The sequence below is a fragment of the Syngnathoides biaculeatus genome, chromosome 22 (assembly GCF_019802595.1).
Source record: "Syngnathoides biaculeatus isolate LvHL_M chromosome 22, ASM1980259v1, whole genome shotgun sequence".
NCBI classification, from domain to species: Eukaryota; Metazoa; Chordata; class Actinopteri; order Syngnathiformes; family Syngnathidae; genus Syngnathoides; species Syngnathoides biaculeatus.
In genome coordinates, this window is record NC_084661.1 from 14,982,875 (window position 1) to 15,007,953 (window position 25,079).

General features: G+C 48.1%; 2 protein-coding genes across 4 annotated transcripts in view; both read left to right on the forward strand.

Moving 5' to 3' along the window:
* Window positions 1-1,347: 1,347 nt before the first annotated feature.
* On the forward strand, window positions 1,348-8,087 carry LOC133495336 (glycylpeptide N-tetradecanoyltransferase 1-like). The gene is made up of 12 exons (XM_061809849.1): window positions 1,348-2,158; window positions 2,231-2,339; window positions 2,413-2,557; window positions 3,313-3,434; window positions 3,592-3,683; window positions 4,155-4,271; window positions 5,503-5,673; window positions 6,321-6,429; window positions 6,573-6,743; window positions 6,822-6,992; window positions 7,481-7,618; window positions 7,708-8,087. Exons 1-12 carry the CDS (start codon window positions 2,139-2,141, stop codon window positions 7,729-7,731), a joined length of 1,389 nt encoding a protein of 462 aa, XP_061665833.1. The 5' UTR covers window positions 1,348-2,138; the 3' UTR covers window positions 7,732-8,087.
* A 2,115-nt stretch (window positions 8,088-10,202) lies between these two features.
* Window positions 10,203-25,079, forward strand: part of svild (supervillin d) — a 43,382-nt gene continuing 28,505 nt past the window's right edge. The window contains exons 1-2 of one of the 3 annotated variants that reach the window (XM_061809845.1): window positions 10,203-10,624; window positions 22,061-22,545. In XM_061809845.1, coding sequence (XP_061665829.1) covers window positions 22,184-22,545 — 362 coding nt within the window. In that variant the 5' untranslated portion in view covers window positions 10,203-10,624; window positions 22,061-22,183. Of the gene's footprint in view, window positions 10,625-22,060; window positions 22,546-22,609; window positions 22,982-23,052; window positions 23,122-25,079 lie in introns of those variants that run through there. The other 2 variants (XM_061809847.1, XM_061809848.1) reach the window with 2 other exon arrangements.

The window sequence follows — 25,079 nt, forward strand, 5'->3', positions numbered from 1 at the left end:
GTAATGAAGTATTTATATGTCCCCAAAGTCCCCGTAAAATGAAAATGTCTTGTAAATTTGACATCGCGCAGAGAAGAAGAGTGTCGTTAACAGGCCCGTCAAATATGAACAATGAAAAGAAAATCAGCGAGCGGTTCGTATGGCGCCAAGCCGTTCCCGCCGAACGTGAGGAAGCCACGCCCCGCTCAACAACGAGGCACTCTAAAGAGGTCATGCCCGCGCACAATCCGAAGGGAAGATAGCTTCTCGGCAATTATCTTCAAAGACGTATCATTTATTTTGACACCAATCTCTGAATCTCATTTGATGTTGTCCTCCTCGGCAAAGATTTGATTACAGACGCCTTTTGTTGTTAGCGAGCTAGGCTAGGCTAGGCTAGGCCGAGCAGCTTTAACGCAAACGATGCGGCTCCAGTTCGGGTACTGAGGTGACACAGATGGTGATTTTAGTCCACCGAAGTCATCACCAGTCGAGGATTCACAACATTCGGTCCAAATCCAGCAGGATTTATCGAAGTGCGATCGGGTGGACCAGAGCCTCCAGTTCGGGAACCGGACGCCCACCCTGAATCATCTTTAAAGATGTTTCTCTGAATCTCGTTTGATGTTCTCCTCCTCGGCAAAGATTTGATTACAGACGCGTCTTGTTGTTAGCGAGCTAGGCTAAGCTAGGCTAAGCTAGCCTGAGCAGCTCCAACGCGAACGACGCGGCTCCAATTCGGGTACACAGATGATGATTTTAGTCGGCCAGAGTCGTCACCAGGGCCGTCCCACGTCGAGGATTCAGCAGGATTTATTGAAGTACCATCGGGTGGACCAGAGCCTCCAGTCCGGGAACCGGACGCCAACCCTGAATCATCTTTAAAGATGTTTCTCTGAATCTCGCTTGATGTTCTCCTCCTCGGCAAAGATTTGATTACAGACGCGTCTTGTTGTTAGCAAGCTAGGCTAAGCTAGGCTAAGCTAGGCTAAGCTAGCCTGAGCAGCTCCAACGCGAACGACGCGGCTCCAATTCGGGTACACAGATGATGATTTTAGTCGGCCAGAGTCGTCACCGGGGCCGTCCCACGTCGAGGATTCACCAGGATTTATTGAAGTACCATCGGGTGGACCAGAGCCTCCAGTTCGGGAACCGGACGCCAACCCTGAATCATCTTTAAAGATGTTTCTCTGAATCTCGCTTGATGTTCTCCTCCTCGGCAAAGATTTGATTACAGACGCGTCTTGTTGTTAGCAAGCTAGGCTAAGCTAGGCTAAGCTAGCCTGAGCAGCTCCAACGCGAACGACGCGGCTCCAATTCGGGTACACAGATGATGATTTTAGTCGGCCAGAGTCGTCACCAGGGCCGTCCCACGTCGAGGATTCAGCAGGATTTATTGAAGTACCATCGGGTGGACCAGAGCCTCCAGTTCGGGAACCGGACGCCAACCCTGAATCATCTTTAAAGATGTTTCTCTGAATCTCGCTTGATGTTCTCCTCCTCGGCAAAGATTTGATTACAGACGCGTCTTGTTGTTAGCAAGCTAGGCTAAGCTAGGCTAAGCTAGGCTAAGCTAGCCTGAGCAGCTCCAACGCGAACGACGCGGCTCCAATTCGGGTACACAGATGATGATTTTAGTCGGCCAGAGTCGTCACCGGGGCCGTCCCACGTCGAGGATTCAGCAGGATTTATTGAAGTACCATCGGGCGGACCAGAGCCTCCAGTTCAGGAACCGGAAGCCAACCCTGAATCATCTTCAAAATGTTTCATATATTTTAATTCACTTTCCGCGGATTCGAAGTACTAGTATTTTTGTCTACTGGGCTAATTAGCAACCACGATGGGAAAAGAGCCAACGGCGGACTCATTTGGACCAGCAAGGTATCATTCCGCTCCGGAAGGCGTCATGTGGGCGTCGGGCAGCCAATTAGGCGATGGTGGATCAGGGCCGTCGTAAGCTTTATTCGGCCGCCGGCTGACGCGCGAAGAGCGTGAGAAAGAACACTTGAGCGCTCGGTCTCGTCCTCACTTATCTGCGCGCCGGGTGCAGGCTGGGACGGGCGACTCCGCACGCCGGCGACCCCTCCCGCCGCGTGCTCGCCCTGATAAGAAGCCACGGGTCAGAAAACGGCGCAGTCGTTAGCCGGAGCGACGTCAGGATGACTGATGTGAACGCGATGTGAGTTTCATCGCGTGAGAAAGACACGGTTTATTGTGGATAACGATACATATTTTTTTTTTTTCATTGTAGGGGGAGGAATATGGAGGACGGCGATGGCTGCGGTCCAAAGAAAAGTCAGAAGAAGCGAAAGAAGGCAGATAAATGGAGAGCAGAGAGACCCAGAGATCTTTTTGAAAAAGTCTGTACGCCTTATGAAATCATTTTTCTCCTTTCCTTTTGTTGATTTTATTTTTTATTTTTTTGCATTTCAGCTGGATACTTTACCCGAAAGCAAGCAGCAGGAGATCCAAAGGGCCCTCCATCTTTTCTCTTTCGGGCAAACCATGCCAAGAACGCTGCAGCAGGCCATGAGGCGTCCCTACAAGTTCTGGCACACGCAGCCGGTCCCAAAACTTGGTAAAAAATAAAATAAAATAATAATAATAATAATAATGAAAAAAACACACACTGTTGATGTATGGATGTAGGAATTTTGACTAAATGTAGTCTTTCATATTAGAGAAAATATTCAATAAAGTACAAGATTAATTGGAGACTCTAAATTGCCCATAGGTGTGATTGCGAGTGCGGCTGTTTGTCTCGATGTGCCCTGCGATTGGCTGGCGACCAGTTGAGGGTGTGCCCCGCCGCTTGCCCGTTGACAGCTGTGATAGGCTCCGGCACTTCCCGCGTCCCTCGTGAGGATAAGCGGTAAGGAAAATGGATGAATGGATGGATTTAATACAAAGGCGGCACGGTGGATTAGCTGGTAAAGCGTTGGCCTCACAGTTATGAGGTCGCGGGTTCAATCCCGCAGTTTGCATGTTCTCCCCGTGCCTGCGTGGGTTTTCTTCGGGTGGGCACTCCGGTTTCCTCCCACATTCCAAAAACATGCAGCATCAATTGGACCCTCTAAATTGCCTGTTGGTGTGATTGCGAGTGCGGCTGTTTGTCTCGATCTGCCCTGCGATTGGCTGGCGACCAGTTCAGGGTGTACTCCGCCTCCTGCTCGTTGACAGCTGGGAAAAGCTCCGGCGCTCCCTTGTGAGGATTAGCGGCTAATAAAATGGATGGATGGATTTAATACAAGCATATACATCATAATGTACAGTATTCATAGCGTTCCAGAGGTATTGAATTTACTAGATTGAATTTCGTATTTTGGAAACCAGGTGAGGAGGTCCTAAACCACGACGGGCAAATCAGCGAGGGCGAAGCAAGCGCCCGAGAGGAGCCCTACTCCCTCCCCCCGGGCTTCTCGTGGGACACCCTGGACCTGAGCAGGCCCCCGGTGGTACGCAATCTCCCTTTTAAGGATGTTTTATTCGCATTGGGAAAGCGGGAGGGGGGGGGTTCACCGAAAGTAAGCTTTGGTTCCGCTGCGAACTTACAGTAAAAGGAAAACTGCATGCCGGAATCTCACCGCTTTTTTTTTTTTTTTTTTCCTTCAGCTGCAAGAACTTTGCAGACTACTCAACGGGAACTACACAGAAGACGATGACAACACCGTCACGTACGACTTCTCTGTGGAGTATCTGCAGTGGTAAGACCAAAAAAACTCTGGTGTTCCTTTTTGTTTGCTCGATTTCACTCGCAATTTTATTTTTTTTTTTTCCCCACTATTTGAAGTTTTCCCGGCGCAGGTCCCGCTCGCGTAACGGCCGCGACGCTTTGCATTCACGGCGTCCGTTCCGCCCGCTGCATATTTCATTCCGTCTCGTCAGGGGCTGAATGGCCGCGCTCGACTTCTGACGATCGGGGGCCCTCCACGCCGCTCTGTCAGGGAAAAAAAAAAAAAGTCCGCTTTCTCTGCCTCCCCCCTCCCCCTTCTATTATCTCCATAAATGCAATCTATACCTTCAGGGAACGCTTACATCCAAACATAATATCACTTACTTCAAAATGAATAATTAACATTCCTGGAAGTTTGTTTTCCTCTGCCCCGAGGTCGAGTGAATTCATTTCGCCTCCGACGCTCCGAGCTGTTCAAGCTCTTTTTTTCCCTCCTCTTCAGGGTCCTGCAGCCCCCAAATTGGTTGGCCCAATGGCACTGCGGCGTCAGAGTGGATTCCAACAGGAAGCTGGTGGGCTTCATTGCCGCCGTCCCTGCTGACGTACAAATATACGGCACGTGAGTACCTCGGAATTATGTACCCGATACGGTCCAGGTATAACGAATATGGCAAGGGTGGCGAACCTACGGCCTGCGGGCCGCATAAGGCCACGAGAGCAATTGATCTGTCAAAACGCACAAATCTGTCACGAGCAAGCGGCACGACGGCGGACCCAAATGCAGGACTCCGAGGCAAGGAAATGACGTTAAACGTGGTTTTATTCCAAAGTGATTTTGTATACCAGTAAGCAGTCGAAAAGAGGCAAAAGCACAAAAACACTACGCTATAGGCAAAATCAAAAAACATAAAGCAAGGTCCGATGATTATAGGACAAAACTTGACACGTGAATAAAAAGGCAACAAGACTGTGGTGGTACAGATGCGCGGTGACAAGAGGATACTCCACACAACACTTGCGAACTTACGCACAGTCGTGGAATATCCCAAAATGCAGTAAATCATAAATACCTGGTCAATTAGTGTCCAAAATGTAACACAGTTGTGTGACCCCTGTCGGAGGTGGTACCGGCCAGAGCGGTGGTTTGGCCACGCCCCTCACAGGAAGCACCGCCCACGGCAGTGACTTGGCCCCATACAAAATCTTATTAACAAATAAAACATGAGGAACCGTTAAACAAATAAAAATGCCCCCCAAAAATGTAACCTACAATTATTTTATAAAAACAGAAAGGGATATAACTACTTTAACCGCGGTGTATGAGTACCACTGTTGTTACATTGGCTCCCTCTAGTGGTACGCGAAAGAATCACCGAATTAAATTGTGAAGTGCAATTCAGTTATATTTAACTTTTACAGTATAGTAAATACATTTGCTGTAAATCAAATACAATTGGTGTTAATATTCAAACTTTGCACAGTGGCTTGCAATATTTTTGAAAATCATTTTCGGGAGTAAAACGTTTCATTTGTTCACAGTTGCAGATAATATTACTTACAAGAGTGGCCCGTTGTTATCTAATCAAACGCGGAAGTCTGTTGTGGCAAATTTCCACGACGCTCTTCGAGAACCGCTGCAGTTAAGTACTTTTGCTCGATGCTGGAAACGATAACAAAATATACATCGAGGACATCTACTGTACACAAATGCACAAAGTACAAGTGAGTGAATAAACTACGATTTACAGTTTTAGCCGTCATAACTTCAGCGGCGGCGATAAAATGTTCCCATTTTGTCAGAAGTGTGTGTGAAAAAAAAAAACATTTAAATGAAAATGTTGTCCCTGCAGGGAGAAGCGGATGGCGCAGATCAAGTTTCTGTGCGTTCACAAGAAGCTGCGCCTCAAGCGAATGACCCCGGTTCTGATCCGAGAGCTCGCCAGGAGGGTCCAGCGGCGGGGCGTCGCCCAGGCGGTCTACACGGCGTCCGTCGTGCTGCCGACGCCGCTCAGCTCCTGCCGGTATTTGTGGATTTTTCCTCTACGACTATCAATCATAAATTCATTGACGCTTTTTGCTGTGGAAAGAAAGTACTGAGAACTCAAGTCCATCCATCCATTTTCTTCACCGCTTATCCTCACGAGGGTCGCGGGGAGTGCTGGAGCCTATCCCGGCTGTCAATGGGCAGGACGCGGGGTACGCCCTGAACTGGTTGCCAGCCAATCGCAGGGCACATAGTGACAAACAGCCGCACTCGGAATCACACCTACGGGCAATTTGGAGCGTCCAATTAATTGTGCGTGGGTTTCCTCCCACATCCCCAAAAACATGCAAGATTAATTGGAGACTCTAAATTGCCCCTAGGTGTGATCGTGAGTGCAACCTTTTGTCTCTGTGCCCCGCGACTGGCTGTTAACCAGTTCGGGGTGCGCCCCGCCTCCTGCCCGTTGACAGCCGGGATAGGCTCCAGCACTCCCCGCGACCCTCGTGAGGATAAGCGGCGGAGGAAATGGATGGATGGAAAAAGTTTGGTGCTATGTACTAGAAAGATTCCAAATGGAGAGATGTTTTTTTGTGTGTTTTGACATACTTGGCCATCAAAGAAGATTGAATTGAGATATTGATATTATTATATATTGATATTGAATTCTCCCCCCCCCCCCCCCAGATTGTGGCATCGACCTTTGAACCTGCGTAAACTGCTGGAGGTCCAGTACCCCGGGATCCGAGGAGACATGCCCCTGCAGAGAGCTCACAAGTTCTACCGCCTCCCTGAAGTAGGTGCATGCTGCCACCAAGAGGCACCTTCAATATTTTATTCTTATTATTTTTTTTAATTTATTTTTTTTGGGGGGGGGGGGGGTTCGGGGGTGGCATTGGCCTGTGGATAATTTCCTGCGCCCTTGCCGCCGCCTTCAAGGACGCGAAGACGGCAGGATTCCGCCCGATGACGCGAGGCGACGTCGAGAGGACGCAGGAGCTTCTCCGAGCGCACCTCGGCAAGTTCCACCTCGCCGCCAGCTGGTCCCGTGAAGAAATCCAGCACTGGTTTTTGCCCAGGGAGGGCCTGATCGACACCTACGTGGGGGAGGTCCGAGGTCACCAAGTCCACGTATATTTATCGATATTGATATCATCACGTGCGGAAAACTTATCTGCTCACGCGCAGGCGGGCGACGGCGGACTGACAGGTGTGGTGAGCTTCTTTGGGGTCTCCTCCAAGGTGCTGAACCACCAGCTGCACAGCAGCCTGAGAGCGGCTCACCTCTTCTGCGCGGCGTCCGCTGCCGGGGGGGACCTGGTCCGGCTCGTGGAGGACGCGCTGCTCATGCTCAAAACTGTGAGGGCACCACAACGCAAATGTTGTGCTTGAAAGATAATAGCTCAGGGGCGCTAAAGTGTTGGCCTGGCAGTTCTGAGGACCCGGGTTCGATCCCGGCCCCGCCTGTGCGGAGTTTGCGTGGGTTTTTTGTCCGGGTGGGCACTCCGGTTTCCTCCCACATCCCAAAAACATGCAACATTAATCGGACACTCTAAATTGCCCCAAGGTGTGATTGTTTGTCTCCATGTGCCCTGCGATTGGCTGGCGACCAGTTCAGGGTGTGTACCCCCGCCTCCTGCCCGTTGACAGCTGGGATATACTCCAGCATTCCCCGTGACCCTCGTGAGGATAAGCGGCAAAGAAAATGGACGGATCGATGGATAATTGTCCGCAGATGTCACTGTTGTGCATCGGTGCCTAATGGAGGAACTAATGATAACGGTATTTGTTTTCTTCTAAAATCTCGTAAGCGTTAAACCGGCATCCATTTTCCGCCTCCCCGACAGAAAGGCTTCGACGTCGTCATCGCCGCCGACGTGATGGACAACCAACGTTTCCTGGAGACGCTCAAGTTCGGCTTCAGCGGCAAGAGGCTTCATTACTACTTGTACAACTGGAGGTGCCCCAGGCTGAGTCCGGACGAGGTCCGGGGATGAATTTCCATCATTATTTGTTATAGCAAAAAAAAAAAAAAAAAAGGCGAACCTTGTAATATTTTCGTTTTTCTTTTCAGGTGGGGATGGTGTTACCCAACTAAAATTCCAAAAATGGAGGATTATGACCGATGAGCGTTGTCACGCCGGAAAGCCGACAACGTTGCGTGCGGTCGAGTGATCTGCAAACACGCACACTTTTACAAAAAGATCAAATTCCATCTGCGAATGAATTTTTCCCGTAAATACCGTTGATTTATTTGGCGTTGATGATGGCTACTGGTGTGGCAGCAAATTCAATAAACGCACGCTTCAGTTCATTTTCCATAATCTGATGACGTGCACACATTTGATAATGGTCATCATTCTCATATTTCACACAGTCTTGAACGAGAGTGCACAAATCCATCCATCCATCCTTTTTCTTCGCCGCTTATCCTCATGAGGGTCGCGAGGAGTAAATGATCAAACCTTTGCCTTTACTGTGGTATGTTTTTGCCGCGTTTTGGTTCATTTCAGTTGACATTGTGCTGCTCCTTACGGTCTGTGCGCCTTGGCCACCAGGGGGCAGCATAAAACACACTTCCTGCTTAGTTTGACAGTAAGACTGGCAATAAATAGGTCGAAGATATTTATTTATCCATCCATCCATCCGTTTTCTTTGCCGCTTATCCTCACGAGGGTCGCAGGGAGCGCCGGAGCCGATCCCAGCTGTCAACGGGCAGGAGGCGGGGGTACACCCTGAACTGGTCGCCAACCAATCGCAGAGCACATGGAGACAGCCGACCAATCGGACCGACAATCACACCTACGGGCAATTTAGAGTGTCCAATTAATGTTGCATGTTTTTGGGATGTGGGGGGGGAAACCGGAGCGCCCACCCGGAGGAAACCCACGCAGGCACGGGGAGAACATGCAAACTCCACACAGGCGGGATTGAACCCGGGACCTCAGAACTGTGAGGCCAACACTTTACCATCTGATCCACCGTCTCACCCTTGTATTAAATCACTTATTGAATATTGTCCCCAATGTGGAGTTGCGCAAACCATATAAATGTAATTTTAAGAAGAGGTGTTCACGTAGCCAAGAAATGATATTCCAATCAAAATGTTTGTGGAGATGCAAGACGTATAGTTCAAAATTGTTCCCTTCTTGGAAATTATAAATGTTTTCTTTGACCAGGGGTGGGTGGGGTCCACTTCCATTTTTAATATCTCTCGTGGGTTCAATGTGGCCCACGGGCCGCAGGTTGCCCTCACCTTGCTTGATGCGGCGTGCACCGTGCACTTCCTCAAATAGAACAGCTGTGGTCGCTGTGACCTCACGTCTCACTCACGACCCCCCCACCCCCCTTACACGCAGACAGGCTGACTGAGCCGCATCACCCACATGACCTGTTTTGCACGTCTCTTCTGGTTTGTTTGCTCAGAACAGCAAACGGCGACAAAAATATGGACGAAATAATGCCATAAGGCGAACATACATTTACGTACTCTCTCTCTCAATATATAATACATACATATTTTTTGTGCGTGTCTTTGCAAAAGAATATGAACTCAGTATTTAGATTTGAGAGGAAGTTTAATGTTGCCAATTGTGGAAGTGAGCTTCAGGAATGTTTAACTGGTGCACCGGTGTCAAACTCAAGGCCCGCGGGCCAGATCGCATGACTGTATGTGGCCCGCAAAGGTCTCGTTTAAATCTGTACCAAAATTTAAAAAAAAATTGTCGGATCGTAAATCATAAGGCTGAGGTGTTGCGAGCGTTTTTGTGTTACCAAAACATCAACAATAGGACCCATTACACTTTTCATGTGTAAATACGAGGCAGTGAAAGATTTTCATGTTTTCACGGTGGCTCAGCTGGGAAAGTGTTGGCCTAACAGTTCTGAGGTACCGGGTTCGATCCCGGCCCCGGCTGTGGGGCTTTTGCATGTTCTCCCCGTGCCAGTGTGGGTTTCCTCCAGGTGGGCGCTCCGGTTTCCTCCCACATCGCCAAAAACATGCAACATTAATTGGACACTAAATTGCCCATAGGTGTGATTGTGAGTGCGGCTGTTTGTCTCGATGTGCCCTGCGATTGGCTGGCGACCGGTTCAGGGTGGTACCCCCCCCCTCCTCCTTCTCTGGTGACAGCTGGGATAGGCTCTGGCAATCCTTGCGACCCTTTTGAGGATAAGCGGTGAAGAAAATGGATGGATGGATGTTTTCACAGTCATAACAGCCTTCTGAGGTTAAACCGGAACTACAATGTGGCCCGTGACAAAAAAAAATGAGTTTGACACCCCTGCACTAGTGTATGAGAATAGTTCACTAGTGTTTATGAGTGTGTCATAAATGCATATGAAGTGAGTGTCAACAGTAATTCTGAATGATATTCCTTCATATCAAATTGTGATCATCCTCAGCATTTTTTATTTAGTTTTTTTTATAAATCCACCTTTTTTGCTTTGCATCTTTTGTGTTATTTGGGAGCTTTACGTGCGCTAACCGATATGGAGTGTAATTCCAGGTTTTACCTAACGCACCTGAACGCACCGCGGACCCCCAGCAGCGCCAGCCAATCAGAATCGAGAAGGCAGTTTAAGTCGGGCGACGATTGCAAAAGCGCCGCCAGTCCTGACTTTGGGTCATTTCTCGCCGTTTTTTTTTTGCATTTAACGTCACCACACCGGTCAAACCACGGTCCTAACTCCTCACCGGAGGCGAAACGTTTTTATTGTCTTTTATTTTTCTTTTCAAGTCCGACAAAATCCTTTTTCTCCCCCCCCCCTCAACTGTCTTCTTTTCTAGAAGTCACTCGCGTGGTGTTCAAAGTGACTTTTAAACAGCAGCACTTTCGTCAACTGCAACTGTATTATTATTATCATTATTATTGATACCAGTTCGGCTTTCAAGTCCAAATTCTCGCTCGGCTCCATCTCCCGAATGATGTGTCAGGCGATATGTTGTGTCTGACAGCTCTTTCTCACCCGTACGACGACCTTCATTGCAGGTATGTTGCTTCATCATTTGTTATGTCTTCAATAGTAATCGTGATACTGCACGTTGTTGTTGCCTTATAGCTTACAATTTGTTTCAAAACGCTGTGATACATTAACTCAACCACTTTCCTTCCTTAATCAACATTCTTCAGGCGTTACGGTAATTCGCACAACAACGTGCTTTTTTTTTTTTTTTACCGTAATGCCGAAAACGCTCCATCGATTTTTTTTGTGCTTTTGTGAGAGTGCAGTTTGCTTTGCCTTTCGTCGACCCCAGTAGATTTCAAGTTTCCGCCTCTTCCCGCAGTCCCTAGCTGGGTAATCCCTCCACAAACACTGTGAGAATGCGGTCCTGCGAGGGGAGGGGGCGGTTTTACTAAACACCTGTAAAAACAAAATACAGTACTAGGGTGTGTGTGTGTGTGAGGCAGAGCGAGACTGCAGAAGTAATTTGGCAACACGAGACAGTTAGAAATGCAAACCATTTTTATCTGAAAAGAAAGGAAAAACACATTCTCTTGGGAATGTATGCATCCATGTTACCGTGGGCAGAAATGACACTTGCAGCTTAATTATAGTTCAACTTTGCTGACAAACCAAACGTTATACTTACACGCGTGCGGTACTTTATCTTAATGCTAGCACACAATGCCAAAAAGCTACAGATGTGCTCAAGGAACTCCCGTCGATGTCCGTCCATCCATTTTCTTTGCCGCTTATCCTCGCGAGGGTCGCGGGGAGTGCTGGAGCCTGTCCCAGCTGGTACACCCTGAACTGGTCGCCAGGCAATCGCAGGACATGTCGAGACAAACAGCCGCACTCAAAATCACACCTAGGGGCAATTAATGTTGCGTGTTTTTTGGGATGTGGGAGGAAACCGGAGTGCCCGGAGAAAACCCACGCAGGCACGGGGAGAGCGTGCGAACTCCACACGGGCGGGGCCGGGATATAACCCGGGACCTCAGAAGTGTGAGGCCAACGCCACCGTGCCGCCGCCGTCAATGTTATGTTGTTATTATTATTATTAGAGGTGGCACGATGGCTCAGCTGGTAAAGCCCACATCCCAAAAAGATGCAACATTAATTGGACACTCTCAATTGCCCATAGGTGTGGTTGTGAGTGCGGCTGTTTGTCTCTATGTGCCCTGCGATTGGTTGGCGACCAGTTCAGAGTAGTACCCCGCCTCCTGCCCCGTTGAGAGCTGGGATAGGCTCCAGCACTCCCCGCGACCCTCGTGAGGATTAGCGGCTAAGAATATGGCTGGATGGATATTAGAACACAAATGGTGCAGCAACGGACGTAGGAATACTGTGCAATGATAGAAAAAAAAAACAACTCCACATCGGGGAGATTCAAACCTGGATCCTTTTATTATTGTTCAGTCGAGCATTTCCACGCTTGATTTTTTTTTTTTTTTTTTTGAAATGCCATCCACGCTACCCGTTCGACCGCGTATTAATTGAAGCGGGTGTCACGCCCCGGATTTAATTGGGCCACAATTTGAGGGACGTGCGGTGTACTCTTCGTGAAGATCAAAGGTGAGGTTTTTTCCTAACCTCCCAAAGCCTGTCGCAGCCATCTTGGATTGCGCAAGCCCCTGTTTTTTATTTTTTATCTTTATTTTTTTTAATAAATGTCGTTCCAGTATCTTGCACCAATACACTGTTGCGTAATCGTTTGCAGGTAATCGACGCATGAATAGAAAGCGTACAAGCTGGGAGTGGCTCGGTTTTTCTTATACCAGTAGCCGCTATTTTTTTTTATGTTTTCTTTTTTTTTTTTTTAAAAAATTCGGCCCATATGAAAACCCCGAGAACAAAGAGACCTTGTTGCCGAGTAGAAGTGAGCGTTGTCATTTTTTTTTTTTTTTTGCTCAACAGATGAAGAAACGCATTTGTGGATGAGGACTTCTGTTGCAACCTGTCTTGTTTTCCTGCCCGACTTCCTTCGCTTCAGTGACTAATTGTTTAGTTTTCGATGTGAAAACGCTCGTTGCGTCTTAACCCGGTCGCCCTCCGCATTAATCGGTACCCAAGAAGTCGTTCGACGTTCCAAAAAGGTCGCTACGTCCTCCTGTGCTGCATTCGAGGTTCATCTTGACATTTCACCCAAAAAAAGCAAATATCCCTGTTTAGTGACTAGTGTAATTTGGTTATTAATATTTAACAAGACTGTTTCTCGGGTTCCGTCTGCAAAAAGGTCACTAAAATCACCCACATGGCAAATAATCGGGTCTCCGAGGGAACTGCTTGTACACAGTTATTAAGCTGTAAAACTACAGTATCGACCTCTTAATGCTGCGACTTCTTGAACGGTTTGTCCACATTCTGCAAATCGGTATCGTCGGATGTCGCGCTGCGCGGCCGAGAAGCATAAATATTTAGACGGTGAAGGGAGAACGCGACGGCGTTAGCAATACGCCGACTGTGGAGGAGGGTGCCAGCCACTGACCTCCACTAAGGCATGTTTATAAACGTTGAACTCGTAGCTGTTAAGAAGGAAGCGCTTCCATTTTCAACACGAGATAAAACTCGACTTGATGACTGCCTCGCCGCCAAGGCCCTCTTAACTTCTTCGTATTATTAGCCCGTATAATCATTCCCGTCGACGGAACGCACAGCCTTCATATTTGAATGTTTTCAGACTTATTCTTCTTTTCCTTTCGGCTTGTCCCGTCAGGGGTCGCCACAGCGTGTCATCTTTTTCCAGTCCTCCCTCCCCACATCCATCAACCTTTTCTTTGGTCTTCCCCTCGCTCTCTCTTCCTGGACAGCTCCATCCTCAGCCCCCTTCTACCAATGTACTCAAACTCTCGCCTCTGGACATGTCCGAACCATCGCAGTCTGCTCTCTCTGACCTCGTCTCCAAAACATCCGACTTTGGCCGTCCCTCTAATCCTATCCGACCTGCTCACACCGAGCGAGAACCTCAACATCTCCAGTTCTGCTTCCCACTGTCTCTAATCCGTACATCATGGCCGGCCTCAAAACTGTTTTTATAAACTTTGCCCTTCATCCTCGCAGAGACTCTTATGTCACATAACACACCAGACACCTTCCGCCAACTGTTCCACCCCGCTTGGACCCGTTTCTTCAGTTCCTTACCACACTCACCATTCCTCTCTATTGTTGACCCCAAGTATTTGAAGTCATCCACCCTCGCCACCTCTTCTCCCTGGAGCTTCACTTTTCCGCCTCCGCCTCTCTCATTCACACACATATATTCTGTTTTACCTGGCTAATCTTCATTCCTCTCCTTTCCAGTTCGTAGCTCCATCTTTCTAACTGTTCCTCACCGCAGATCACAAAATCACCTGCAAACATCGTCGTCCAAGGGGATTCCAGTCTAACCTCATCCGTCAGCCTATCCATTACTACCGCAAACAGGAAGGGGCTCAGCGCAGATCCCTGATGCAGTCCCACCTCCACCTTAAATTCACACCTGCGGCACATCTCATAGCTGCCATAGTTCTTTTGCTTTCCCGTGCATCACCGATTTTGCCGTAAAACACGGGCTGATCGTGAAGTTCAAAAGATTTGATGTTTTGCCGAGCGTTGTTTAAACGCGCCGTGTGTATTTAAACGCCCGCTCGGATGGTTTTGTCGGGCATTAAGTGGTTAATACCCCCTCGGATCTCTAAGCCCCCGCAAGATGGAGGACCCCTTAACCTCTCCATCCCCTACTCGCTAGCAAACCGTCCGGCCAGATGGTTTCTGGACGCCAGACAGCCGAGGGGAAACCCCACAAGCGGGATTCTCTAGATGAGTACAATAGAATTCCCGCGAGTCTGTGCTTAGTTTGCAACGCCGTGCGTTTTCCGCACGCGCTATCATATTTTTGAAGACGTTGGCACGACGCCAGGAGCGAAATCTTTGAAGCGGTCGGTGTGCTCGTCAAAATAAATCATAAGCGAGGAACGCTTCAGACAGAAGCCTCTTCAGCTTTTATTTTTCTCCTCCAAGTAAATCCGCGCTGCTCACTTCATCCCGCCCGTCGCGTTTCTGCCGTCTCCATCATCGGCGGAGTGGGTTTATTTGAGCTGTTCGAGCCGCGGCTGGCATGAGAAGTCCACTCAAGCATATTGCGCGTGTGCGCGCTCACAATATGATCCCCCGGTGGGATAAAACCGCATCAACCCCCGCCCTCCCCGCTCTCATACACCCAGCAGTCGCCATGCATTTTTTTTTTTTTTTTTTTGCCTCATTTCAGAGCCGCACTGTCCATTTCCGCAGGCTTTTCGTGACTCTTCACTTGTGTTGTGCGCGCTTTCTTTCCCATACGGCGCATTTTAATGGCGCCTTTTTGAATTGGGACGACAGAAGGCCGGAAACTGAGGACAAAGAAGCTAGTCTGTGTTTAAAAAAAAAAAATGGGAATAAAATAGAGCCCCCCCCTCGACCCCGCACACACAAGCGCACCCCTCCTCTCTGCAACCCCTCACAGCTCGATTGACTTTGCATTACTGTATTTTGTCCAATAGATGCGGTGCGTCCATTGTCAAGCACTTGAGAAAATAAACAACCCCCCCCCCCTCACTCAACCCTCAGGTTGTTGTGATATATTACATAAATAAATAAAATGCAGATTACAGTGTAATAGATAATGTAAAGTGAAAAACAATAAATCTAAATTTGACTCCACAGTGAAAGGTGATGTTAAAATCCCTTCTACAAAAAATATTGAAAATAATAACCAAGTGCATACAGTAAGGCTTCAAAATCAAGTTCTGGTCTCTGCTCTCATGTCTGCTCAATGGCCTGAAGCCAAATCCTGCTCAACTGTCAATCTAATGCTGCTACTACTGACCTGGAAAAAGAGGATTTTTGAGCCTTGAAAATGTATCCACTTAAAGCATCTTAGAGAAGACGAGGCGCTCTAAAAGGGCCACGTCAGCTGTCCACATGCTGCCTGTCATGTCAGACGAAACCAAAAAAATCATCCCTCTTGCTCTGTATTCCGCTTTTTCTGTGTGATGTGTGCAATGAGGCGCTCTAAAAGGGCCACGCCAGCCTGGAATCCCCTGTCCACATGCTAATTTTCATGTCAAGACATTTAAAAATAAATAAATAAAAATCCTTCTTGCTTGGTGTTCCACCTTCTCTGGATGACGTGTGCACTCAGGGTGGACAATGAGGCGCTCTAAAAGGGCCACACCAGCTTGAAAGCCCCTCTCCACATGCTGCCTGTCATGTCAGACAACAACAAAAAATCCCTCTTGCTCACTTTTCCACCTTGTCTGTGTGATGTGTGCACTCAGGGTGGACAATGAGGCGCTCTAAAAGGGCCACGCCAGCTTGAAATCCCCTGTCCACATGCTAACTCTCATGTCAGACATAAAAAAAAAAAAAATACTCTTGCTTGGTATTCCGCCTTCTCTGTGTGACGTGTGCACTCAGTGTGGACAACGAGGCAGTCTAAAAGGTTCACGCCTGCGGACTATCCGAAGCGAAGTTACATTTTTCCCAGCGTGGGCATAACTCACGCCGGAGGAGAGGACGCAGCACCGTTTCTTTTGCACTGGCGACGATGGCGGCACCACGCCAAAAAAAAACAAACAAAACAACCAAACCAGGTCAGCAGTGTTTTAACAGTGTCAGTTCGGAAGACAAAGCAGAGCGCAGGCATGAGTAACTGGGGTGTTGTTATGTCAACCGGCTTACGGCTGACTGGCCTCAGTCGGCGGGAGTTCTGCTAAAATGGATTTGAGGGAGTTTACGTCTGGGCGCGAGCACGGAGCCGCGGATTTAGTCTTTATGCCCCGTTTTACCCCCCCTTCCCTCCTCCTCCTCGTCCTCCATCTTGTCCTCACTCTGCCCCCCCATGGCACCCTGGAGACACATGCCCCACAAAGCCATCCCATCCACCCCCACAAAGGCCCATTCTCTCCGGCCCACTTTCCATCGCCTTCCCCACGGAAGCGTACACACCCTGTCATCCCTCCTTCCCCCCCTTTTTTTTTTTTTTTTTGCATCTTTCACCCAGAGTACGCTCTTCCTTCCTTCCTCTGTCACCGCAACCCGGTGTTCCCTCCTTTTCCTCTCTCTCGAAGCCGGGGGGAAGAAGTGAGTCATGTGATTGAGAGGGGGGGGGGGATTTTAACAAACGCCCGTTTTGAAGCGTTCGATTTGTGCGGTCGCATTTCAACAGGATGAAGTGTTCCACCCTGCAACGGTGATTAAAAGCTAGCAGGTCGGATACTTAAACCGCCGTAAGTGCTTGGTGATTGCTTTTTAATGCGAAACACATTTGGACCCTCAGCGTGAAGCTGATTGTTGTTTGAGGGTGGCTTAAAAACTGCGAGCCCGTCTCTCCCCCCCCCCCCCCCTTGCCTTCAGATCCATGCGATTGGTCGGCGGGGGGCCAGGGTTTCGTTAATTAACTTCGTCAAAGATGGAGACCGGTCACATGATCGCGGCCCGCTTGACGCAAATCTAGCGCGCCAAAGTACCGACTCTTCATTCGGTAATTGATTGCATGTTAAGAATTTATTTCAGATGTCATAATGTCAGAGTCAAACACTCGCTTGGCTCATTTGTCCCTGCGCCGCCTTCGGTTTTTCCTCTGCAAAGGGAAGTTTCCATTCTCCGTGTGTTCCCTCCAGGAAGAACTGCATTAAACGGCATCCTTTTTCTTTTTGCGCCGCGTTTTCACAAAGTCTTTCGTGTATTCCCCGCGGGTTTTGGAATAATATTGTCGATCCGGTTTTTGTCCTTTTGGGTTCTGAAAATTCAAAAGGTAACATGTGTGCTATATTTTTAGCTGGGACCGTGACAAACACCCCGAGCAATGCTCGTCGGACGAGAAACACCTGGTATACATTGTATATATTTTTTTTCTTCCCCAGCCGAGATCTCCTTTTCGCGTACAAAACCGCAGTTTATGAGTTGGGCGTAGCCAGCATTCCTTCTGTCCTGTGTGGACATGTGTATTGTGGAGGGGGGGGGGGGGAGAAATATGTGGACAAAAGTGTTTCAGGTCAACTTTAACATTTTGCGCAGATGTCTGTGTTATTGTAATTGCGACTGCAACACCGTTGGAGCAGTTGTATACGTTGCCAAGTACCCCGATCAATGTCAGCGGGACGAATCTCATCTTTTCTTTCATCGATTCTTGTAGACCTGTTGTATCTTGTGGCGCCGCCGCCTACTCACTTATGATCCATGTACAACCTCCCGTTTGTTTGGCCTAAAAGTAGAATCGTTGAACATAAACTACTTGCTCACGAGGGAGCACTTGAACTTCCAAGTGGACGCTGGTCTGTTGACCCCATGCAAACGTTTCAAACGGCCTTCATCAATTCTTTGTTTGTAAGAGGCCTCTGGCCGCTTCCCAACATCGAGCGTGACGTTTCCTGGAGAATTTAAAGGTCCACTGTCACCAAATGAATGATTTTTAGGATGTTATTAATGAGAAAACGGCAGCCGGTATGAACCCAGCCATTTTTTTTTCCCACCACAAAATATGATTTTGACGTTTATGGCTTTTTGTAACTCCCGCTATGAAAATCCTCTCGAGGGATTTGTTTGCGAGAAGAAGCAGGAAGTGGCGTACAGGGCGGTGGCGCACTCAAGCGGTCTCATCTGTTTATGCTAGTTTTACCTGCTGGAAGGTCGCTCGTTGTTCCTTCGTGTTAGCCAAAATGCCGGCTGGTTGTATTGCTCGAACACTCGGGAGGATGGATTCGCTCTTCATACTTTTCCAAAAGATCTGGTTTGTCGTGAAAAATGGATTGCACGGGTGCAAAGGATGAGAGCTTCGTGGGTTCCAAATGAATAGTTGGGGGGGAAGAGATGTAATCCGTAAATTAGGGATGCTAAATATGTCGATGTGCCACCCTGGCCGAAGTGGATCGGAGAGCGAGGCGGTTTGGCTGCGGCGTCGTCGTCGCTCGCAGGCAGCGTTGTTTTTATCATCGCCGTGCAGAGGTGGATCGGACGGGTTTGGCTGTGATCCGCATATCGTCTCTAAATATTGCCCCGGTCACTTCACTCGATTGTGAGATATTCTCTTCTTCAAAAAGAGCTTCCGTGTCAGAAGGGGCGTTTTCGTCTCCCTTAGTAGGTGGCACAGCGTGTTTTCAATGGTGGATGTCCGGAGTGATGTCACGGGCAGTTGATGCAGCCAATATGGCGGCCGCTTGAATGTCAAATGAGGCTTCCGGAACTTTGCGCACGGATGCCGCGCTCTCCGCTCATATTTATTGTTTCGTATAAACATCGAAGTGAATAACGTTATATGTATTTTTCATGACAATATCTATTTTAGAATGTTTATCGGCATGACACTTGTGCTTTAAGTACTTGCATTAAAAAGAGTACACGGCGCAGTCAGGAAGCAACACACTCGACATTTTCCGCAACAGATCTTCCTCCCCTCGCCCGTAAAAAGTCCCACTGGGCAGCAAAAGGTCACAAGCGACTGCAAACGGAGGATTCCATTTGTTTGTATGCCCTAGAGGAGCAGATATAAAACTGAATTTGCCGGTAAAACTAGTCTGGCTACATACCAAGGTGGACGAGGTTGTGAAACTGAAGTAGAGCAAGTGGCCCTGTTTTTGAATTTCGCCAAACACATGAGTCACGTTTTGATGTGCGTCGCTTGAAATAACCACAGCGCCACCTTCCAAACAAAGCAGCCCCCGACGTTCTGGCGGTCGGCGCTCGAGCTCGCGTGCAGTCCCCGCGCTCCTTTTTTAGCAAGTAATCTTAGGTGACTTATGTAATCGTGTGCCTACTCCTGAAAGCAACATTCGGCCTTGGGATGGTTTTGCCTTCTTAAGGCAATTCCCGACGATTGGAGTGACATGGAAGGAAGGAATGGTGGTGTTCCTAAAACCCAGCAAAGTAAATCTGCTTTATTTAACGTGTGTTTTGTCGTTTTGCAGTGACGGATGACCTCATCTTTTACAAAAAAGAAAAACAAAATTCCAAATTTGGTTGGGAAAGTTTAGTTAAGCGTGAAAATAATGGGAATTAGTAGTTTTTAGCAAGTAATCCGCACCTTCCAAGTACCAGATAACATGTTACTTACTGTATGTTGCATACACAAGATTGTATTACACAGAGTTCCTGAAAAATGTGTGCACCAGTGTTGTAATCGTGTATTTACAACATCCGCTTTTGTCTTTAACAAAGAATCCAGCAAAGTGAGTTTCGCCGCAACCGCGTGCGCTGTCAACACGGCGATCAGATAATTTCATTTCAGCGCCGGTGCCGGCGCCGCGCGGCTCGCTAGTGACGCTGACGGTTGTTCTCGACGCTGTTTGCCGCGAGAAGCGTTCAAGTTCACCCCCCCCCCCCCCGTCCCGACATTCCTCAATTTAAAGGTGCCACTACGCTATTTGTACGAGTACCGCCAAAGGAAAACTTTTTTTTTTCAGCTAAATTTCATCCTTTTCTGGTTCTTAATCGAATAACTCGAGTGGTTCAAAGAAATAAATAAAATGACCAGAAGGAAACAGTTTGCAAAAGTCATTGTCCAAAGGTTGGGATTGTTTCAAACCTTTAAAAAAAAAAAAAAAAAAAGGGTCTATAATTCATCAATAATATAGAATTTGAAGATGGAGAGTCCAAATGGACAAAATACGGCAATACCTACAACTCACATGCACTTTTTTTGTGTTGGTATTGCGCTTTAATAATGCAAAGTCGGTGTTTGCCCACTTTATGGTTTATCAGTAAAATACTCTTTTAGGCGGCACGGTGGACCAGCTGGAAAGCGTTGGCCTCACAGTTCTGAGGCCCTGGGTTCGATCCCGGACCCACATGTGTGGAGATTGCATGTTCTCCCCAACCCTGCGTGGGTTTTTTTTTCCGAGCACACCTGTTTCCTCCTACATCCCAAAAACATGCAACATTAATTGGACACTAAATTGCCCCTAGGTGTGATTGTGAGTGCGGCCGTTTGTCTCAATGTGCCCTGCGATTGGGTGGAAACCAGTTCAGGGTGTACCTCCGCCTCCTGCCCGTTGACAGCTGGGACCCTCGTGAGGATAAGCGGCTAAGAAAATGGATGCATGGATGGAATACTACAAATATTGGTGAATCCCTGGACAACACCGTCATGGAAAATGTCGGCTTTTACACGTTTCCCCTCTCAACCAGACGACCCTTTCCTGTGTCCATTGTCTTTTTGATGGGCACCAAAACAGAATTGGGGGGGGGGGGTGTTAACTACATTATGCAATCCAGTTCCTCTGACGTGCCAATTTCGCAGAAAGTCCGCGTGAGAGGGTGGGGGTGGGGGGGGGGGCCTCCATTTGATCCTCGCTGTGTTTTCTCAAGCTGGCGAGGATTACAAAAGGGGTCTGCGTCAACACTGCAATATTTCACGGCTTTATTATTACTCTTAGGAGAGACCGAAACCCGATTCTGCTTGCTTTCACTGCCTAACAGCAGGTGGTCATGACTCGGAGGGGGACCGGGGGGGGGGGGGGTGGCCTCTGAGATTTCTTCAAGCTCGACTTGTGTCATAACAAAAAATGTTCTCGGACTAAGCTAATTGATTCCACCTCATGAGCGCGCTCACCTCTCCTTCGACCCCCTGACCCCTCGTTCACTCGGCCTCTTTCTTCTTCTTCAACTCTCATTTTCTAAAACTGTCCGGGCAGAGCGTCCCCTTTGATATGATTTCTCTCGAAAGTCCACTAACACCGCCCTCCCCTAACACCACCACCACCAGCACCATCAACAAACCTCATCCACTGTGCCCCGAAGCATCTTGATCTTAACTTGCGATCGAAGGAGAAACATCAGTGGAAAAGCGGAAAACAAACAGAAAACGCGCGCACAAGTTTTTCAGCGCCGTTATCCAACGTGCGGTTTTCTGCTCTTCAAATATTCAGTGGAACAAAAATGAGCTCATCACTGCGTTCTAATTCATTTAACCGCATTTTTTTTTTTCTTTCGCGTGTGTGTGCGAAGCTGTCCAAATGTTATTGAATATTCCGCAAAATGTCAAAACGCGCTGGTTGTTTTCGCCGCTCCTCGCGGCGGACACCGTCGGCAGGTTAGCGGGCTGGTTAAGCGACGCGTTCCCCCATTTCGTGGGAAATTCATTTTCTCGTGTTTGGAGTAAATGCGTCGCCATGTGGTTTGGATCGCATTAAAAGAGGCGATTAAAGACCCCAGTTAGGTGGGAGGTAAATCGGGGATAAAACCTTTTTGGTCCTTTCCAATTGGCCGCAGCAGTCGATGGAACGGACGTCTTGCGAGCGTCTCCGAGCTCGGTGACATCATTCTCGCGGGGGGTGCGAGCTGCCTCAAAGGGTTGGGCCCGGAGCGCCGCAGCTGAGCAAACTGCGGCCACTTCGCTCCGAACGCCGGCGACGCGCGTCGTGTCATTTGAAATCGACTTTGACTCCAGCCCCGGGAGCGACAGATGTTGCGAGCCCGCTCGTGTAATTATGTTCCATTAATGTTGCCTTCCTTTCCATTTTTGTTTGCAGTGTTGTCATTTTGATGGAGTGAGACGTGGCTCGGGTTTCTTTGCTCCGCGCGACTGAGTGAATCAGCAATTTCCTTCGTCACATCCTGCCCACCCCCAGCCCCGATTGTGGTCAGAGTGCAAAATGGATGGCGTCGACACCTTGCAGAGCTCCGCCCCGGAGACCAAAGCCGACCGGATCGCCCGCTACAAAGCCGAGCGGAGGCGGGAGCTGGCGGAACGCTACGGCGCCCCTGACGAATTCACCTCCAAGTATGTCCGGAGTCGGGACAGGAAGATCGCCGACCCGTCCGAGACGACGACCAAGGAGAAGGAAAAATGCGAGGACAACGGGGCGGAGCAACCGTACGCCAGAAGAGGCCCGAAGAGTAAAGTTGACGTCGACGAGGATTGCGGACCGGAGAAAAGCGCTCGCGTTAAACGCGACGCTCGTTTGACTTCTGAACCAGAAGTTCAGCCGCCCTTCAAAATGTCATCCAGTACTCGGTGAGTTTGTTACAGTTAGAGATCCACCAATGTTCCCAAAACGTGTTCTTAGGTTTGAATGTGAGCGCGAATGCTTGACGTGGAAACAGGAGTTCAGAACCCGCAGACGCTCTTGAACACCATCAGCTTGCTCACCACCAGCGGTTTTGAAAAAAGTTCCAATTGCTGTTCTGTGACGATATTAGCACTGACCCTACCCAAGGAGAAACTTCTTTTTTCTCTCGCTTTTTCCATGTTTTAGTAAAACTTGTTGGTTTCACCGGAAATACAAGTTCCTGACCAAAAAGCAGAGACGACAACCTTTTTTTGACATTGAACACAAGACTCAAACCATCGATGCATGCCTCGAATTTGACGTCGCTTTCATCTTCGGTCAAGTCGGTTGGAGAGCCTTGTCCGATACCGTTAAACATTTAGAAGGTGATAATAAATGAAGGTACGTGGAAAAGTTAGATAAACTCTGCATAGGGGACCCATATTTAATGCCGAAATCGATGTTTTCGCCAGATAAGAAATTGGACTGTTATTTTGCTTCTGCTTGCCTTGGACAACTGGATCTAGATATGGATCTGCTGGGTAAGTCGTTGAGATTTACACGGAAGAGTTTGAAAGCGTAGAAAAGTCTGGACGCATACAAATACTTAGTCTCTGGATCTGTTCTCAATCAGGAATAAAAAATAGTGATGGGTTGACGGCTTGTGAACGCGGAAGCGCGTTCGGCCACACGTTAACCTTTGGCGGAATCCATCGATCTTTTCAGCTAGTATTCAATACAAATACCAATATTTAAATAAACGATCCCTGGTTTTACACAAACTCGCATTCATTAACTATGACTGAAAAAAAAAAAGAGGGCGGAGTCGTCTCCACGGAACGTACACGGAAGCGATTGCGGCCACACTTAACTTTAGTAAACCTCTGCGACAGACTTTTTTTTTTTTTTATTAAGCATTGTTCTCAAACCTTTGTCCTCGACTCAAAATCTCGTCTGCGAACGTCAATTTCAAAGACAAGCAGGGCGAGACTCGCTCCCACGTCTGCCAGTCGAAAAAAAACGCATCTGTTGCGCGTTTACATTCGGCGGCAGTAAACGTCTGGATGCCGGACGACGGAATATTAACGTCCTATGCAGTGAGTTAGCAACAAGCGAACAATCGAGTGTGATTTTTTTTTCCTCTTGGTCAATCAAGTCAATTCTGCATTTCAACAATTGTTTGGATTTGCAGTTCCCCGAAGTCCAATTACGACATGAGATTAAACAAATGTTCCCGATAATAACGGTCGTTCGCGATTACTGTGAAATAAAGTTGGGGCTAAAAAGGCAATATTACATCAATTGCGTCTGTTGATTGGCAATCGTAAACCCTTCTAAATGTGTTTCGCACACACATCTGCGAAAAGTGGGCGGTTGTTTTAAGATTATTGCCCAATGGCTAATGTGTCGAACTGCCAACAAATTGAGTGAGAAAAGCTACCTTGCTTCCAGGGAAATGTGACTTAGTGGAGCTGTTAAGTTGAATGCACTGAAGGGAGACGTGTGAAGACTTGAGGTAAACACATCTGCTTGCATTCCCTAAAGTGCCCGTGTGACGGCATCTTAAAGGGCCACTGTCATGAAACGGGTGATTTTTAGGCAGCCGGTATGGACCCATCCGTTTTTTCATCACAAAACATGATTTTGACGTGTATAGCTCTTTGTAACTCCCGCCATGAAAATCCTCTCGAGGGATTTGTTTTCGAGAAGAAGCAGGGCAGTAGCGCACTCAAGCAGGCTCGTCTTTTTTACTAGTTTTACCTTCTGGAAGGTAGCTCGTTGTTCCTTCGTGTTAGCCAAAATGCCGGCTCGGGAGGATGGATTCATTCTTCATACTTTTCCAAAAGACCCGGTTTGTTGTGAAAAATGGATTGCACGGGTGCAAAGGACGAGAGCTTCGTGGGTTCCAAATGACAGCCAGGTGTGTATACAGCTACTAAAAAAATATATAATAGTTGGGGGAGGTGTAATCCTCTGAGATTGTAATAAAAGATCCTCGCACCTAAATCAGGGGTGCTAAATGTGTCAGTATACCAGTCGGATCGGGCGTGGAGGCGGTTTGGCCGTGATCCACATATCATCTAAGCATGGCTCGAAAGGATAGGGTAATATTGCCCCGGTCACTTCACTCGGTTGTGAGATGTTCTCTTCTTCGAACAGAGCTTCCGTGTCAGAAGGGGGCGTGTTCATCTGCCATAGTGGGTGGCACAGCGATGGCAAATGTCCCAGTGTGACATCACGGACAGAAGATGCAGCAATATGGCGACCACTTGAATGTCGAATGAGGCTTCCGCAACTTTGCGCACGGATGCCGCGCTCCGCGCTCATATTTATTTTTTCGTATAAACATTGAATTGAATAATGTTATATGTATTTTCCATTACAATATCTATTTTAGAATGTTTACAGAGATGACACTTGCCCTTTAATTAATTTTTGCTCTGGTGCGTTTCTCCTGTACGGACACGCAAACAAAACTTGTTTCATTTGACTGAAATGT

Coding starts and splice junctions, on each gene's coding strand:
- LOC133495336 (XM_061809849.1), top strand. CDS start 2,139: ATGACTGATGTGAACGCGAT. Junction 2,159..2,230: donor ATGACTGATGTGAACGCGAT/GTGAGTTTCATC, acceptor TTTTCATTGTAG/GGGGAGGAATATGGAGGACG. Junction 3,435..3,591: donor ACCTGAGCAGGCCCCCGGTG/GTACGCAATCTC, acceptor TTTTTCCTTCAG/CTGCAAGAACTTTGCAGACT.